Source organism: Boleophthalmus pectinirostris, unplaced genomic scaffold (assembly GCF_026225935.1).
Source record: "Boleophthalmus pectinirostris isolate CB_2022bp ecotype Guang Dong unplaced genomic scaffold, ASM2622593v1 HiC_scaffold_10, whole genome shotgun sequence".
NCBI classification, from domain to species: domain Eukaryota; kingdom Metazoa; phylum Chordata; class Actinopteri; order Gobiiformes; family Gobiidae; genus Boleophthalmus; species Boleophthalmus pectinirostris.
The window spans coordinates 23,931,054-23,945,996 of NW_026570971.1; the positions used below are offsets into that span (position 1 = coordinate 23,931,054).

The 14,943-nt window shown below is 38.7% G+C and overlaps 1 protein-coding gene across 1 annotated transcript in view; it reads right to left on the reverse strand.

Annotated features, from left to right (window-relative positions):
* The window catches only part of atrn (attractin), a 210,609-nt gene that overhangs the window by 83,859 nt on the left and 111,807 nt on the right, over positions 1-14,943 (reverse strand). Inside the window, 1 exon segment of the mRNA XM_020921620.2 lies at positions 567-645. Within this exon segment, the coding sequence (XP_020777279.1) occupies positions 567-645 (79 nt within the window).

The following is a 14,943-nucleotide window of genomic DNA, read 5'->3' on the forward strand; positions in this document are numbered from 1 at the left end:
TATAATGTGTGCTCTACAGTGTCAAGCCATTTCTCTTGCGGATTAATACAGTTGGTCTAAGTAGGTCTTTGATTCAATAATCCCAATCAGAAACTGTAAAACAACATTTGCCTGTGGTTGTGTCCAGGAGAAACTACACCAAAAAATTCACAGTATGACATAAATGAAAATAAGCAAATAGGAAATGGACTGAATATCTTTACGACCCTCATACAGTGTATTTTTGCCTTTAGCTTTTCTGACAGTACTTCCCACTGTTTCTCTACCTGACACGACCCCATCTGACAATCAAAGGTGATTGTTTGGTGTAGTCAATACAACTTGTCTAAAAATCCTCTGTTGAGACTCCAGACCACACAAAAACACAAAATTGATATTGATATTGCGTGCCTACTTTTCCTACAGTTTTAGAAGCAATAGTTTTTTCTTGGAAATTTCACAGTTACCCACAGCTGAGCATAACCACAGGAAACCACTACCTAGTGTGCCGTGCTGGCATGTTGCTTCAGATGTGTAAACGCATGTAAAAGTCCAGCGTCTTTATGAACAAAGATGTGCAGACGTACCTCTCTCCGCCGCGAAGCCCAACAGCTCTGTTTGATTTTCCACACCACCGCGGCCACCAGCAGCAGAGACAGGAAGCAGCTGAGGAAAGAGGAAAATAAGGGTTAGTACAATGACAATAGAAGAAATACTGACACTTTGCAGCTGCTGTCATCAACTTTTCCTGATGGGGTGAGGCCAACTGGAGGCACTGTTCTCTCTGAGGCTGTCTTGAGACTTTAATCTGAGTTTTATTTCAACACAATCTGATCAGAAAGAACCAGCAGTTTTTCAGTTAGTCACTCACACCGAATTAAACACCTTAACAGAACCATGAATGCTCGTATTGATCACAGTCTATTGTTTAAATCCATTTTGTATTTTGTATTTTTTCTCCGTAACAAATACTGAAAATTCCATCAATACAGTTACACATAGAACACCCCCACTCTGCAAATCAATCAATAGAATAGAGTCCATATCAACAGAAGAAATACACTCAAACAAAGATAGACAGCTACATTGGAAGACATATTTCTACCAGCATAAATGGTTAAATCCCAACTCCTGTCTGTGCACACTGTTGTTGTGTCTTTGGGCAAGAAACTTCACACCATATCCACATGTCTACTAGCCTGATTCATCAGCCAGTTTCACTTCATGGAAACAGTCTTACCTCGCAGCATTAAGATTCGTTAGTACTTTTTTATTCAACCAATCGCTCCTGTTTGGTCGTGATGTATATAATGTGCCGCTAACGAAGCCAACTGGTATATTAAGCTTTTCCCAAATCCCGTAGGAAGAAGGGCAATAACGTATTTTCACCAAACATTCTTTTGTTCCAGCTTTAAATCTTCAATCTTGGGAATCGTTGCCAACATAGAATGTATGGCTCTTCACTGATTGGCTGGTGCGCGAACTCGCACTTCCGAGGTTTTTGTGAACCACCTAGTGTATTCTGATTCCTGATCTATTTGCTGGAAAGAAATGAAACTTGAGTGGAGGCATTAGGTGGCGCCAACCTGGCTACATGTCTACATCTCCAGTTGAAAATGCTCTGTTAACTTGTGGTAGTTTTCAAGTTAACAGCTACCTTTTACCTTTGTTTAGCCGAGAATGGAAATTCCACAGGTGAAATCATCCAAATGATTCAAGTGAAGGTGTATGGAGTTTAAAACCATAGTGGAGCACTTCCTGTATTATCTCATGAAGCATAAGGTGGAGCAGTGTTTTCTGTTTGAGAGAAGAACTCAGCCTAAAGATGCAGGGTTTGGGTGTTAATCATGTGTGAATGAAACAAAACACAACTCCAGGTCTCTTTATAATAAGGAAACAACATTACAGCATCGATCTTTAAGGACAAAATACTCAGTTGTTAGCCAATACTGAAAAAAACACCAGCAAAGAACTTGTGCTGAAAGGCTCTCCATTACGGATAATAGATTGTGAATTTTATAATAGCAGATGTATTGCTCACTTCACCAATCATAATGCCAGAATAATAATGAGTATATTTTGAAATACATTTAGAAAAAGTCTAAGTGACAAAACTCCATAGTTCATTAAGCCTGTAACCTGCTTTAACCCCGGCGCATCTATTCCAAACAGTGAATAATTAGAAGTGTAACCTCGCAGGAAACACAATTGTTAAGAGCAAAGTAAGGTGAAAAACATGTGTAGGGGGACAGGTTTTGTCACAGCTTTTGCACTGACTTCTCACCTCGTGCTCCTCACGTCAAATCTATCAGGATACGGCTAACGGCAGAGAACTTCAGGGCTTTGAGGTGTAACTGTGGCATCAGAAGTTTGTTTTCTTTTCTCGGGAATTCTTCGCTACAGTTTAATGTAATTAGATGGAATGATTTATCACAAAATATGAAATTGTGATTGCGCTTGAGTTGTCTTTTTCTGAACTGCAGATTAATTTCAGAGATCCTAAAAAGTTTATGAGCATGTTTAACGACAGACCGTATATCTGTACAAAAGTCAGTGAAATTCTGCTCAAATATATAGAATAAATTATGTACAGTGCCTTCAATACTTCTCTAAATAAATGCATGAGGTTTGAAATTGAGATGTTGGTTTGGTAGTTCATGTCTTCTCTCGAATGCTGGTGCTCCTGGGTGCATTTTAAAATGCACACTGTCTGTCAACTGAATTCAGATTTGAGAGAAAAAAGCACAAATCAATAAACCAAATCCTCGTCAGAAAATTTGCAACAACCCCCAGCGTTTCAGATGAGACTTCTCCCCATCCAACCACATGTTAACATCACACGTAGATGTCTTAATCCATCTTCACACATGTTGGCAATACCGTATCCCAGAATGCTTTGAGTGCCCTCCCAGCTGACATTAACCCTGGCCTCTGGTGTCCCAATTACAGAGAACGAAGGCCATGTAGGTTTAATGCACAAATATGAAACCCCACATTTAAATAAGTGTTCTATTTGAATCTATTCCTGTAGATGTGGTGCCAGAGACCTCATTATGTCACGGCATAGCTGCAAGATTCAGGTTAAATAAATCCACATTTCAGCGCATTTAATATCATGTGTTTTACAAATGTGTTAAAGTGTATTTAGATCTCATTTGATAACTCACCATATCTGTTTTCATCTATCCGTGGGCGTTAAAGCAATGAAAAAATAATATTGTTGCTTAGGGCAGGGAATCACAGGGTCCCTCCCGATATGATATTATCATGGTACATGAGAAAATGGATATGTTGCACATGATACTGACATATTGCAGTTTTTTTTAGAACCACATCAGAGTCCGGCACCGGGTCAGGTACCTGACGAGTATGGGCAAATAGTTGCTAAAACGAGCAGGTTTTAACGTTCTGGAATTTTACGGATGGATATGTGGGCAGGTAGTAATTACACATGGGCAGGTCAGGACTAAACCAGGTCTAAACAAGGACTACACCAGAACTACACCAGGTCTAAACCAGGTCTAAACCAGGTCTAAACCAGGTCTAAACCAGGCATAAACCAGGCATAAACCAGAACTAATCTTGGACTTAAGAGAACCCCGAGTCCATGGAGCAGGGTGTCCGCAAAGTGCGATCGGACAACGGCTGCGCTTACCGGGGGCGTGGAACTCTATACTGGTCCTTTCGCCTGCAGTCACCTAACCTGGGTAGTCCTGGTTTAGTCCTCCTGGTTCAGTCCTGGAATCAGTCCTGGGTTAGTCCTGGGTTAGTCCTGGGTTAGTCCTGGGTTAGTCCTGGGTTAGTCTGTGACATGTGTGGCACAAATGTCCAGCATCTCTGTCAGTGTTTCTTCTGCTCAATAAATAATGCTTGTGAAGTGATGACAGTTGAGTGGCATCTGTGAATTCATATTCAGGCGGGTGCGGTGCTGTACTGCGCAGGTGCAGGCAGGTGCGGGCCTCCAAAAAGGGACCCGTACAGGACCCTGAACCAAAATACATTTAAGCAACAATATTTCTTTGTTAAACCACCACTTGTGCAAAATTAAAACAAAATACATCTCTTCTAGTCATCAAAAGAGTGAACATGTCCAGTGTATTGCAAAAATAAGTTTTCTTCCATGAAAGCAACAAAACTGTAGTGTGGTCCCCAAAAAATTGCTAAAAGAACCAAAAAATACTCTATACTCTACTATACTGATACAGCAGCCCATGATAATGATACTGTGTCACCAAATTTAGTCTCATGATATAAAGATAATTTTGCACACCCCTAGCTGCCATAGCAACTAACAAGTCAAAAAATGATGTACTAAATAGTAAAAAGTACTCAAAATGGCACCTAAGAAGCCAAAAGCCATGAATTATAGAAGCACGCCCCAGCCCAGCACACACAAACACACACACAGACTTTATTATTACTGGCACTTAAATGGGCCTCATCATTGTTTCCCTAAGGGTCTGATTATGCATTGTTTGTCGTAGTGACTTTTGCTGTCAGCTGTGGAAAATAAAAAGACATGAAACTACTTGCAATTCATCCCCTGGTGTTAGGCAATAAATTAAAAAAATGAATAAAGTAGTATGAAATTGTGCTGTCCCAAACAGCCAATTACACTTTTCAAAACACAAGTCAATTACTACTGCCTCGGACCAGCCTCTGAAGTAGGGCGGCTTTATAACACAGAATTACGAGAACAAGCACAGCCGTAAATCACCTTATATAGCAGAGACAATGGCGTTTACATATGGTAATATTAGTTTACAGTGAAACATGATAGGGCTAATATGTTTGGCTATTTGAAATCGAGAGGTCCATAGTCAATCCTCTCTCAGTAATAACATAGCTTGGAACAGTTTGATCAACCAATATAAGGAAAAAGTGATGTATTTTTCTCATATCACCCAACCCTAGGAAGAGATAGGCCACGTATGTTACATCTCAGTTTTTCCTTCCATAATTCAGTAGCATGATTGGGATTCAGTATGCACAAATACATTTGCATATAGCTTTTCTTATGAACAGTAGCAAGCAATGTCTAACCAACAAAATATATTGTTAAAGGTGAAGTTAGAATAAAAGACACTCAGAGTTGTGTTTTGTTCCATTCACACATGTTTACATAACCCTTAGTAGCCTGTATACATCTCCAAAGCTCAAAATGCTCTGTTCCACCTTGTGATGTCATGAAGCAATAGTTTTCAAGTTAACCTCTACTTTAATTCAGTAGAGATGGGTCATTTTAGTTCTGTAATCATCCACATGAGTCTAGTGAAGATGTATGGAGTTTAAAAACACAGTGAAGCTCTTCCTGTATTACCACGTGACATCACATGGTGGAATAGAGTGTTTCTGTTTGAGAGAAGAACTCATCCTAAATATTCAAGGTTTGTGTGTTAAACATGTGTGAATGAAACAAAACACAACTCCAGGTATGTTTTGATGAGGAAACGTTACAACATAGATCAGAAAATAGCATAATATGGTGCCTTTAAGTGTTATGATTCTCACTCAACTTCATAATTTCACTGACAATTACAGTATCACTAAGCCAAAGAGTGTTTCAAATACTGTATATTGCAATAGTAATAATTTGCCTATGATGCAATGTACAAGTCACCAGTTCATCTCTCACACACACAAACAAACAATGTCCAACCAAATCCCCAAAAATCCTTGCAAATGCCCCATGTCCAAAGCTATAAACTCTGCCATCCAATTTCTTGAGCATTGTGGTCTTGGAAAACTTTTTTCCCTCAAACTTCTGTCACTGCGTACTTCCCATGGTGCATATTCATTACTTGCATAGCCCCTGCCTGCCCTGTGTGGCTCCCACAGCTCTATCTATACAGAAAAACCCCTTATCTCCTCCAGATTTCCACGCAAGGTGCTGTTTTATTGATCGGGCTTCCTGCTCTGTTTAAGAACTGACGGACTGCTGATGAATGACCTGCATGAGTAGATATGAGCAGCCAATCAAAAGCCAGGAAACAGCAGGAGACAGAGCAGATGGGGACAAAGCACAGGAGAAGAGCGAGAGGGGTTAGATAGAAAGACAGAAAATTATGCAGACAATGAGCTAAAAAAAAAAAGTAAGATTTGAATTTGACTATATCATTGGAAAGTGGCCAAGTCAGGCACTTCTCACCTTCTCTGTTCAATTGTTTTACACCTGTACTTAGAAGCTTTCACAGCCACTTCAAATAAACACAGAAATGACAACACGCTGTCACTAAAAACTAAAATTATCAAACAAACTTTTAGACGCAAAGAAGATGTAACTGACAAAACTTTGAGGCAAAAAAAAGACATATATTGTTTTAAAAAGCGCATCTTATGATTTGGCCTGGAACATTTTGCATTTATTTCATGTTTATATTGCTGGGCTTCTCACTAGGCTTGCCTCTCCACAGATCTTGGCATGGTGGTGTCACCTGCATGTTGCTATGACGATTGAAAAGTTTAATGCCATCCCATGGAACACTGCGAGCAAAGCAATACAATGTGCATGGAGACAAGTAGATGGCAGATATTCCATCAGAAACGTTACACAGTGCACCTTCACGTTCTGACAGTGGCATCAAGGCAAGCAGTGGTTGCCCAATAAAATCTAAAATCACTGCGTGTCAAATGTATAATTAAAAAGTTTCGAATTATATCCATATAATCCTGTTTTCCCTTCACTTCTGTCTGTTTGAAAAATGGTTGAAGTCACAGTGTCCTTTACTACACTCTGGTGTAGTAAAGGTCTGGTCACTGAGCAGACTGCAACAACTGCAGTTCTGAACGTCCATTAACTTGATGTTTTTCCCTTCTACGTAGGCCTGTTGGCACATGTTGAGAGAGCTAGTTGTTTTAGAGGTTTGCGCATGTGTATTGAGGACCAAAGTCTGCTCAAACAGCGCTGAGTAAACTCATATCATCCATGGGAATCGGACATGTAGGGTGATTCTAAGTGAGTGCACAGGTGCATCAGCGGTAAAGTTCAACATAAATGTCTAAAAATAAATTGCTTTTAGCTACAAGTCATTGTTTGTAGCTTTGCATTTGTAATGATTAGATGTTAGTTAGAAACACAGGCCACACAGAGGTCAAATCAAACAGTGAGCCAGTTTCAGGGCTAGTTTGTGTGAAAGAGGATCGGGACAGAGCAGTGGAGCTGGAGCAATTGGGGCAGAAAGGAGCCCGTCATGTCTGTGAGTTTATGAATGAGCGACAGTGTCAGTGGAATAATAGCATTGTTACACAAGTGTGAAGGAACATGTGTCTGTTCTGGACCTACTCCACTTCAGGGAAATACAGGATGTGGTTTTGATTTGCATCTGTGAGAGGTGAGTATGAGCATGTTGTTCTAACGCAGGGCTGTGTTTAAAGAGACATTTGTGACACCTCAGGCTGTATTATAAGTGCACCTTTCTGACCAGTGCACTGTCGTTGTTATTATCTCTTCATGAATGTAGATTTTGTGTAGTAAGTGCATTACATATGTGTAGAGCTGTCATATATCTCTCATATGTTGTAACTATGGGGAGTGTAATTAATTAGATTACACCGTTACTGAAAATGTAGCGCTGTTAGTAGTGCCGTTATACTTAAACGCTGTTATTCCCAACACTGATCTGATGGTAAAAGAGATCTGTGCTCTCTTCCCTTCTGAAATTGAGGAGCTTGATGACCCCAGTGCTGACCTGGAGTCTGCCACCCCTGTTCTTCCTTTTCCTGAGGACATCATTCAAAAAGCCTCAGAGAAACCAACAGAGTAACCAAGTGCACACGCACCTACACTCCATCTCACTTCAGACCAGCTCACAGAGGCTCTCCTCCCTGAGGTAGTCTCCTCTACTGTGTGACCCACAGTCTGTGGAGCTCCTCATTCTGCTCCCAGGACCCAGGAATTTACTACATGCTAATTAGTTGCATCATTGACTTGTATCTTTCAGTATTGGTCGTGGGCTAGTGGGCTTTTAACCATGTTATAATGCTGTCACCTTCTCAAAAACATATCTGGAGTTGTGTTTTCTTTCATTCACACATGTTTGAGTAACACTTTATTATTAGTCTGTCTACATGTCCAAAGCTCAAAATACTCTGTTCCACCTTGTGATGTCAAGAAGCAGTAGTTTTCAAATTAACAGCTAATTTATCCAAATTATACTAATAAAGGTGCATGGAGTTTAAAAACACAGTGGGGCACTTTCTGTATTCCCACATCACAAGGTGAAACAGTTTTTTTTCTGGAAGAAAGCAGAACTAAATATGCAGGTTTGTGTATTAAACATGAGGGAATTCAGCAACTCAAAACTCCAGGTATATTTTCATAAGGAAACAACATTATAACATAAAACATAAACCCAAAAAATAGCGTAATAAGAGCCCTTTCAGATACTTTCTCGTAATAAACTTGTCTTAATTGAATCTTGCCTCCTGCTGTAGAGTCCTCTGGCAGAGCTCATCACTGATCATTCTGGAGACCTGGTGTGGTGTTTTACGGTGGTCATGTGCCTATTTTGTTACCACCAACTGTTCCCGTCTCTGCTTTGGCCCAAATGTCAGCCATATGCTCCCACAGTGCACGTGTTGGCTCTGGGCACATACAGCAGATTGGAGCTCTATTTATCCACTGCTCTGTTCACTTTGTAGACCTCCTCACTCCACACAATGGTTACACTGGGCTTTCACATGATCACACCCACTCCTGTGTCTTTTCCAGCCTCGTAATCAAACCACTCGGAAGGATCATTAAGGAGTAGAGGCATGAATATTTGCATCACTATAATCATTTTTATATACTTGTGAATAGTCTGACAACACCGGGAACAAAATGCAACTTATCAAATCGTACATACAACACAAAAAGAAGTGTCACTAGAGCTGCATGATATAAGAATAAAATATGATTTGAGAAAGGTGATATTTATGATAAAGTTATTGCAATATTTTAATGTACTTTGGTCAAATATGATATATAAAAGATTAAACCTAGACGATTTCTGGTAATTTCTTGTGATAATGATTATTGTGCAATATACATATAATAATAATATTTTGTGTAATTGTTCATACTCAAAATGTGTGAATTCTACACAGTTTTGTTATAAAAACATGTGCATTTTAGTGCACTGAAATTATATCTATTATAATTATCTAATGAATGTACACATGTCCAAATGTAGACTATTTCAGTTAATTTCCCCATCATCAGCATCAAAGTCTTCCTTACACACATCACAAAATTATTCCTTAACTGCCTCTGTTGTTTAAACAGTTTTGGGGTTCAATCTTTTAATGTTTAATGGCCATTCCAAGATAAGACTAAAACACACATATTATAAACAAGCAGGAATTTCTATGGGTACAGTTACCTGACCAGCCAGTCCCTTCTACATTCTGTTTGAATATAGAAGAGTTTGGAACTGGACAACAGAGAGTGAAAAATCTCCCTCCAAACTTGAGATGATCCAATCACAGATGTTACTTATATAACTTCTTATACTTGAGATAAGTAATAGTTTGGCGCTTTGATTGTTAATTTTGTAAAAATCTGTGCCGTTTCTCAGCCCTTTACATTATCTTTTTGATGCAAACAGAGCATGCCGCTCTCTGATTGGTTCATCTACCTGTCAATCATGCCCTCTGAAATCAGGAAGACCCACTTCTCTTTGCCAAAGCGTGTGGTTCTGGCTGATCTAACCATTTCTAAATCATTTGTAACTGACATGCAAATTCTTATTTCAAAGCTCCATTTCCAAATATTCTTTAAAAAAAAGAGGAACTAATCTGAAATTCCACCTCATTTCAATTATAGCTCACATTTCTATTCCACCTTCAAGAAATGCATGACATATTAATTTAGCCTTAACCCGGGTCCCTTATATAGGAGCATGAGAGCGTTGGTGCAGGGGCCAGAGGTGGGTGAGCTGACAGCACTACAATAGCCCCGGGGCACACAGCAGCTGAGGGCGCACTGGTCTGTGTCCGTGTGAATACTAATCCTGCACCAGGCTCTGGCTGCGACGACGAGTGGCGGGAAATTAAAAGCACTCACCGTTCAACACCTTTTTATTTCTGCGACGCTGATGGGTTTGTCCAGTGGAGCGCTCAGAACCAGCCAGAGGTCTACATTTGTGAAGGGAGTGGGGGGGGGTCAGCTCCCAGACAGACCCACCTGGATACGTATGCAGCATGGTTTTCTCTGTAATACAGTGCTGTGCTAAACTTTAAGTGTGGGAATATGTTGTTAAAGACAGCTTGTTATTTTTTTATACACATATTTTAAAGCTGTTTTTATCATCCAAAACATATCTGGTGTGTGTCGCTTCATTCACAAACGTTTGAGTAATCCTGCATTATTAAGTCTCTATATCTCCAAAGCTCAAAATGCTCTGTTCCACCTTGTGATGTCAGGTAGCGGTAGTTTTTCCAGCAAACTTTTACCTTTAGTTCAGAAGAGATTGGCAATTCCAGGGCTAAAATTACCCAAATGATTCGAGTGAAACTGCATGGAGTTTAAAACAGTGGACCAGTTCCTGTATTACCAATTGACATCATAAGGTGGAGCAGAGCAGAGCGCTTTTCCGTTTGAGAGAAAAACTCGGCTTAAACATGCAGGGTTTGTGTGTTAAACGTGAGTGAATGAAACAAAAACAAAACTCCAGGTATGCTTGTGATGAGGAAACAACATTATAACATGGATCAGAATAGCGCAATACGGGACATTTAAAGCTGTACTCAATTTTCTTCATGTAATTAAGTGAAATTTGTTTGAGTTGTACAGCGTTTCTTAAGAGTCAAATCAAAATGAGACCTCCGTTTGCTGTCAGCATCAAATCAACTATTTTTATTGCTTAAAAACTCATCACTAAATAATTAAGATGCTAAGAATGTGTTAGATAAGTGAAGAATACTTTGGACTGCGAAAAATAACTTCAAATGAACAGTTTTTTTCCACATGTAACAAGTAGGTAATGTCTGCTTATAGCCAGTGCTGAGAATCACATTTGTCCAGTGGGACTTAATGCATCCTGCGCTTCAGTTAATTTGAATGTAATTATTTATGCTCAAATACAACAGAAAATGAGCTTTAATGTATCCTTGAATAGACCCATCCTAAAACAATATAAAAAAAAAACTTGTAGACAACTTTTGCAGAGTTGTGTCCTATAGGAGCTGGTGCTATTAAGTCCCTTTTACAACCAGAAGCAGTGCAGATGTTACAGAATCAGCTCGGTTCCTCTGCAGAGAGCCCCTGCACACACTCATAGATGTTAATTAGTCACAGTTAATAAAATTTGCATCTGAGTTATCTAGCACCTTTTAAAAATGTGTAGAGACGTAATGAGTACACCAGCACTCAGACTTTCACAGAGTTTAATACAGAGTTTAATAGAGACCTGCTCTGAACTAGTCACAGATAGAGTCAGTATATTGTTAATAATCCTTTTTTTTGCCATTTGAGAGCAGTCTTAGGAGTAATGTCATTTATAGTGGGTATGATCATTCTCTAATTTTGACTTAATTTGGTGGGATAATACGTGTTAAAAGTATAAATTATGGTTTTAGACTGATTAAGAAACAATTTGTAAAGAAAAGTTGAAAAATGTGTAGAAAATTACAGGAAGAGGAGGTCAAGGTCGGTAGAGTTCTAGCCAAAATATTAGTAACAATTTATATGCTAGAAACATTTTTCTGTTACTTTAAACATTATTTCAGCAAAATAACGGTGTTTTGTTATATTTTTATTTGGCAAATATTCATTTTGGTGTGCATTTAAGGAGTTTTGGCCTAGTTTTGGTTACAATATGTTGCTAAGTAACAGCTATGCAATTTCCTACTGCGATGCCACGATTTCCAACCAGGATGTCAAAAAGTATAATGGAGAAACTAAAGCTGTTATTTTATTTATCTGTAACAAGTAATGTCTCTTTCTTCTGTTTAGGCCTGCAAGGTTAATCGGAATAATCAAGCCTATTCATATAATTATAATCATATTTTCATAATTGCTATTCATACTATAGAAGTATATTATTCAATCATGTCAAAAAACTAAAACAATTTATTTCCTTCATCAAAAATACACTTTAGTTGTAAATTATATCTAGAAACTGCCAGTCTCCATATTTCAAACTTTACATCGCTCATTGTTCAAAAGTTAAAATGACTTAAATTAAGAACATTTTACTTGATTTGAATAGATTAAACTGAACTCAACGTAAAATGATCTGCCAATAAGGAGTAAGATTGTTTTTCTTAATTTCTACATTTTGTTTCTTATTTTAAGTGCAAAAAGAGTTGTTGTTTTTGTGTGTGTTATGTGTGTTTTCATGTTTTGTTTTGTTTCACTGATAGATCATTTTAGGCCGGGAGCCTTTTGCTACCTTTTTTTCACTATTATTTCCTGTTATCTTATAACTTGGGCCATCACGAGTTGATGGGAACCAACCCCAACTCAGCCCCATTTGGGCTCAGGGCCCAGGTACAAAAATGCCAAAGAGCTACTTATTTTAACAGTTGCAAGAAATGTAGTAAATATAACAGCCTTAGATTAGGGACAGTTAGGCAGATAACATATAAACCATTATTTATTTATTAGTGCACAAACTTGTCCATTAATATGCAGTGTTGGGAAGGTTACTTTTAAAATGTAATCCCCTACAGATTACAGATTACACACCCCAAAATGTAGTTTGTAACGTAATCCATTAAATTACTTAAAATGAGTAACGTAATCTGATTATTTTGGATTACTTGATATTGTCATGTTTTTTTTTAAACGACATGAATGTAGCAACCACATCCTGAAAATTCTTGTTTGTTGTCTTCAAATTGTCTGAGCCCAAGTCTCCATGAATAAGCAACTGTTTGCTGTAGAGAAACAAAGACCACGATATCTTAATATAAGAGGTTTTGTCTGTTAAAAGACAATAACAAGATAAGCCTTTCCTTAACCATATTAAAAAATATTATTGATAGAGAAATTATTTTTTATATGAGATCACCTTAAATTATGTCAATCTACTGTTAGGTGTCATGTTGTTTAGACCTGGTTTTAGTCCTGGTTTAGTCCTGGTTTTAGTCCTGGTTTAGTCCTGATTTTAGACCTGGTTTACTCCTGATTTTAGACCTGGTTTAGACCAGGTCTAGGCCAGGTCTTTAGTTCTGGTTTAGTTCTGGTTTAGTTCTGGTTTAGTTCTGGTTTAGTCCTGGTTTAGTCCTGGTTTAGTCCTGGTTTAGTCCTGGTTTTAGACCTGGTTCAGTCCTGCTTTAGTCCTGGTTTAGTCCTGGGTTAGTCCTGGTTTAGAGGCGCACAGGAGGAAGCGCGGTTTACGTGAGAAAACACGGTCCACACGCGGCGCACGAGACGTCGGTGTCCGCGCAGTAACTACGGAAGGAGACGTGGTCCGCGGGTTCTCAGGTTGATGACGATGATGAAGGTGTGTGTTTGTGTGTGTTTGTGTGTGTTTGTGTGTGTTTGTGTGTACGTCCACTCATGTCGCAGGTCACTATAGGACAGTAGTGCAGATATTATGAGTCTATGCAGGTTGTTATCTATCTCACATCGGGAGAAGAATTTCCAAGACACAAATGCGTTTTTACCAATGCACTGCTGTTTCCACTGTGTGACTGACACCGCCAACTTTAACATGACGTTTACATCGCTCTTACTGTCGCGTTCTGTTTGGGTTTCCGGCAATGAGTGGAATTACCGAAATAAAAAAATAAATAAATGGGATGTAGCACAAAATGTGAAAACAGGAAAATACTGCCTTGTAATCCACTTATTTCAGCAAAGTAACTGTAATCCAATTACTACTCATTGAAACAGTAACTGTAACGGAATACATTTAGTCATAATTTGTACTCTGATTATGTAACGGCGGTACATGTAATCTGTTACTCCCCAACACTGTTAATATGGTAGATTTACAATGGTAATTAATCAAATTGTACTTATTCAGCACAATACATATAATACATATATTTCAGCAATACATTGGTGAGCTATTTGAAATGAGATGGAGAGCTCCTGGTAGCTCCTGAGCTACAGGTTGGAGACCCCTGATGTAGAGTATGAAGAGGAGGGGGCCGAGAACTGAATCAACCAATTGCTTAAATTACGGTTAGCATTTTGGAAAAACAGTAAATGCACTCAGTGGATCAGTCTTAGAAGACAAAAGTATGAACTTGTCATTTACTGCCCCCTTGTAACTATGCAGGCTGCAGTTTTGCAGAGATGGCTGAGGTAGAGGTTTCTGTTTTGAAGAACTCTGACCAGCTGTCCAGTCTTCATCATTTTGTCGTTTCTTTGGCATGTTGTCTGCTTTCAATAGAATATTGTTGCATACAGCCATCTGAAAATCAATGGATTTATTCATTACAACAATGAAATAATGTGCAGTATTCAGTGTGTAAATATACATGAACTGAGACCCAATGTTTCCAATTTCATTGATGTTTAGCCTCAAACAGAGACTGATGATCTTACTGATGATATCAGACACAGACATGTGCATGCACACACACACACACACCCACCTCTACTCTCACCAGTAGCTCCATTGGATTGATTGTTATCTAACAATTTGATAATAGTTAATGTTCAGTCTAGGAGTTGTGGACGCCTAGAAAAGGACACCAATCTCCCAATAGACTCAATCTCTTCTTATAAACAGAAAAATTTATCAGTTTCTCTCAGTTGTCTTTGGAAAATAACTTCTGATGGGATGTTGCATGAAGGGTCAGGATGTTGGTTGGTTGTGTGTGGGTTGTGTGTGTTTGTGTGTGTAATCTGGTTACCATAGTTTTATCCTGCACTCTGGCCCTGAGTTTTAATATGATTCACTTTTAATGTAATTCACTTCATATAGTACAGCAGTACATAAGTAAACTCTTTTCAAATATTGTTTCTATGAAAAAAATCCTGCTTAATCCCATATGTAATGGTAAGGCCTGGAAGTTCTGCCTCCT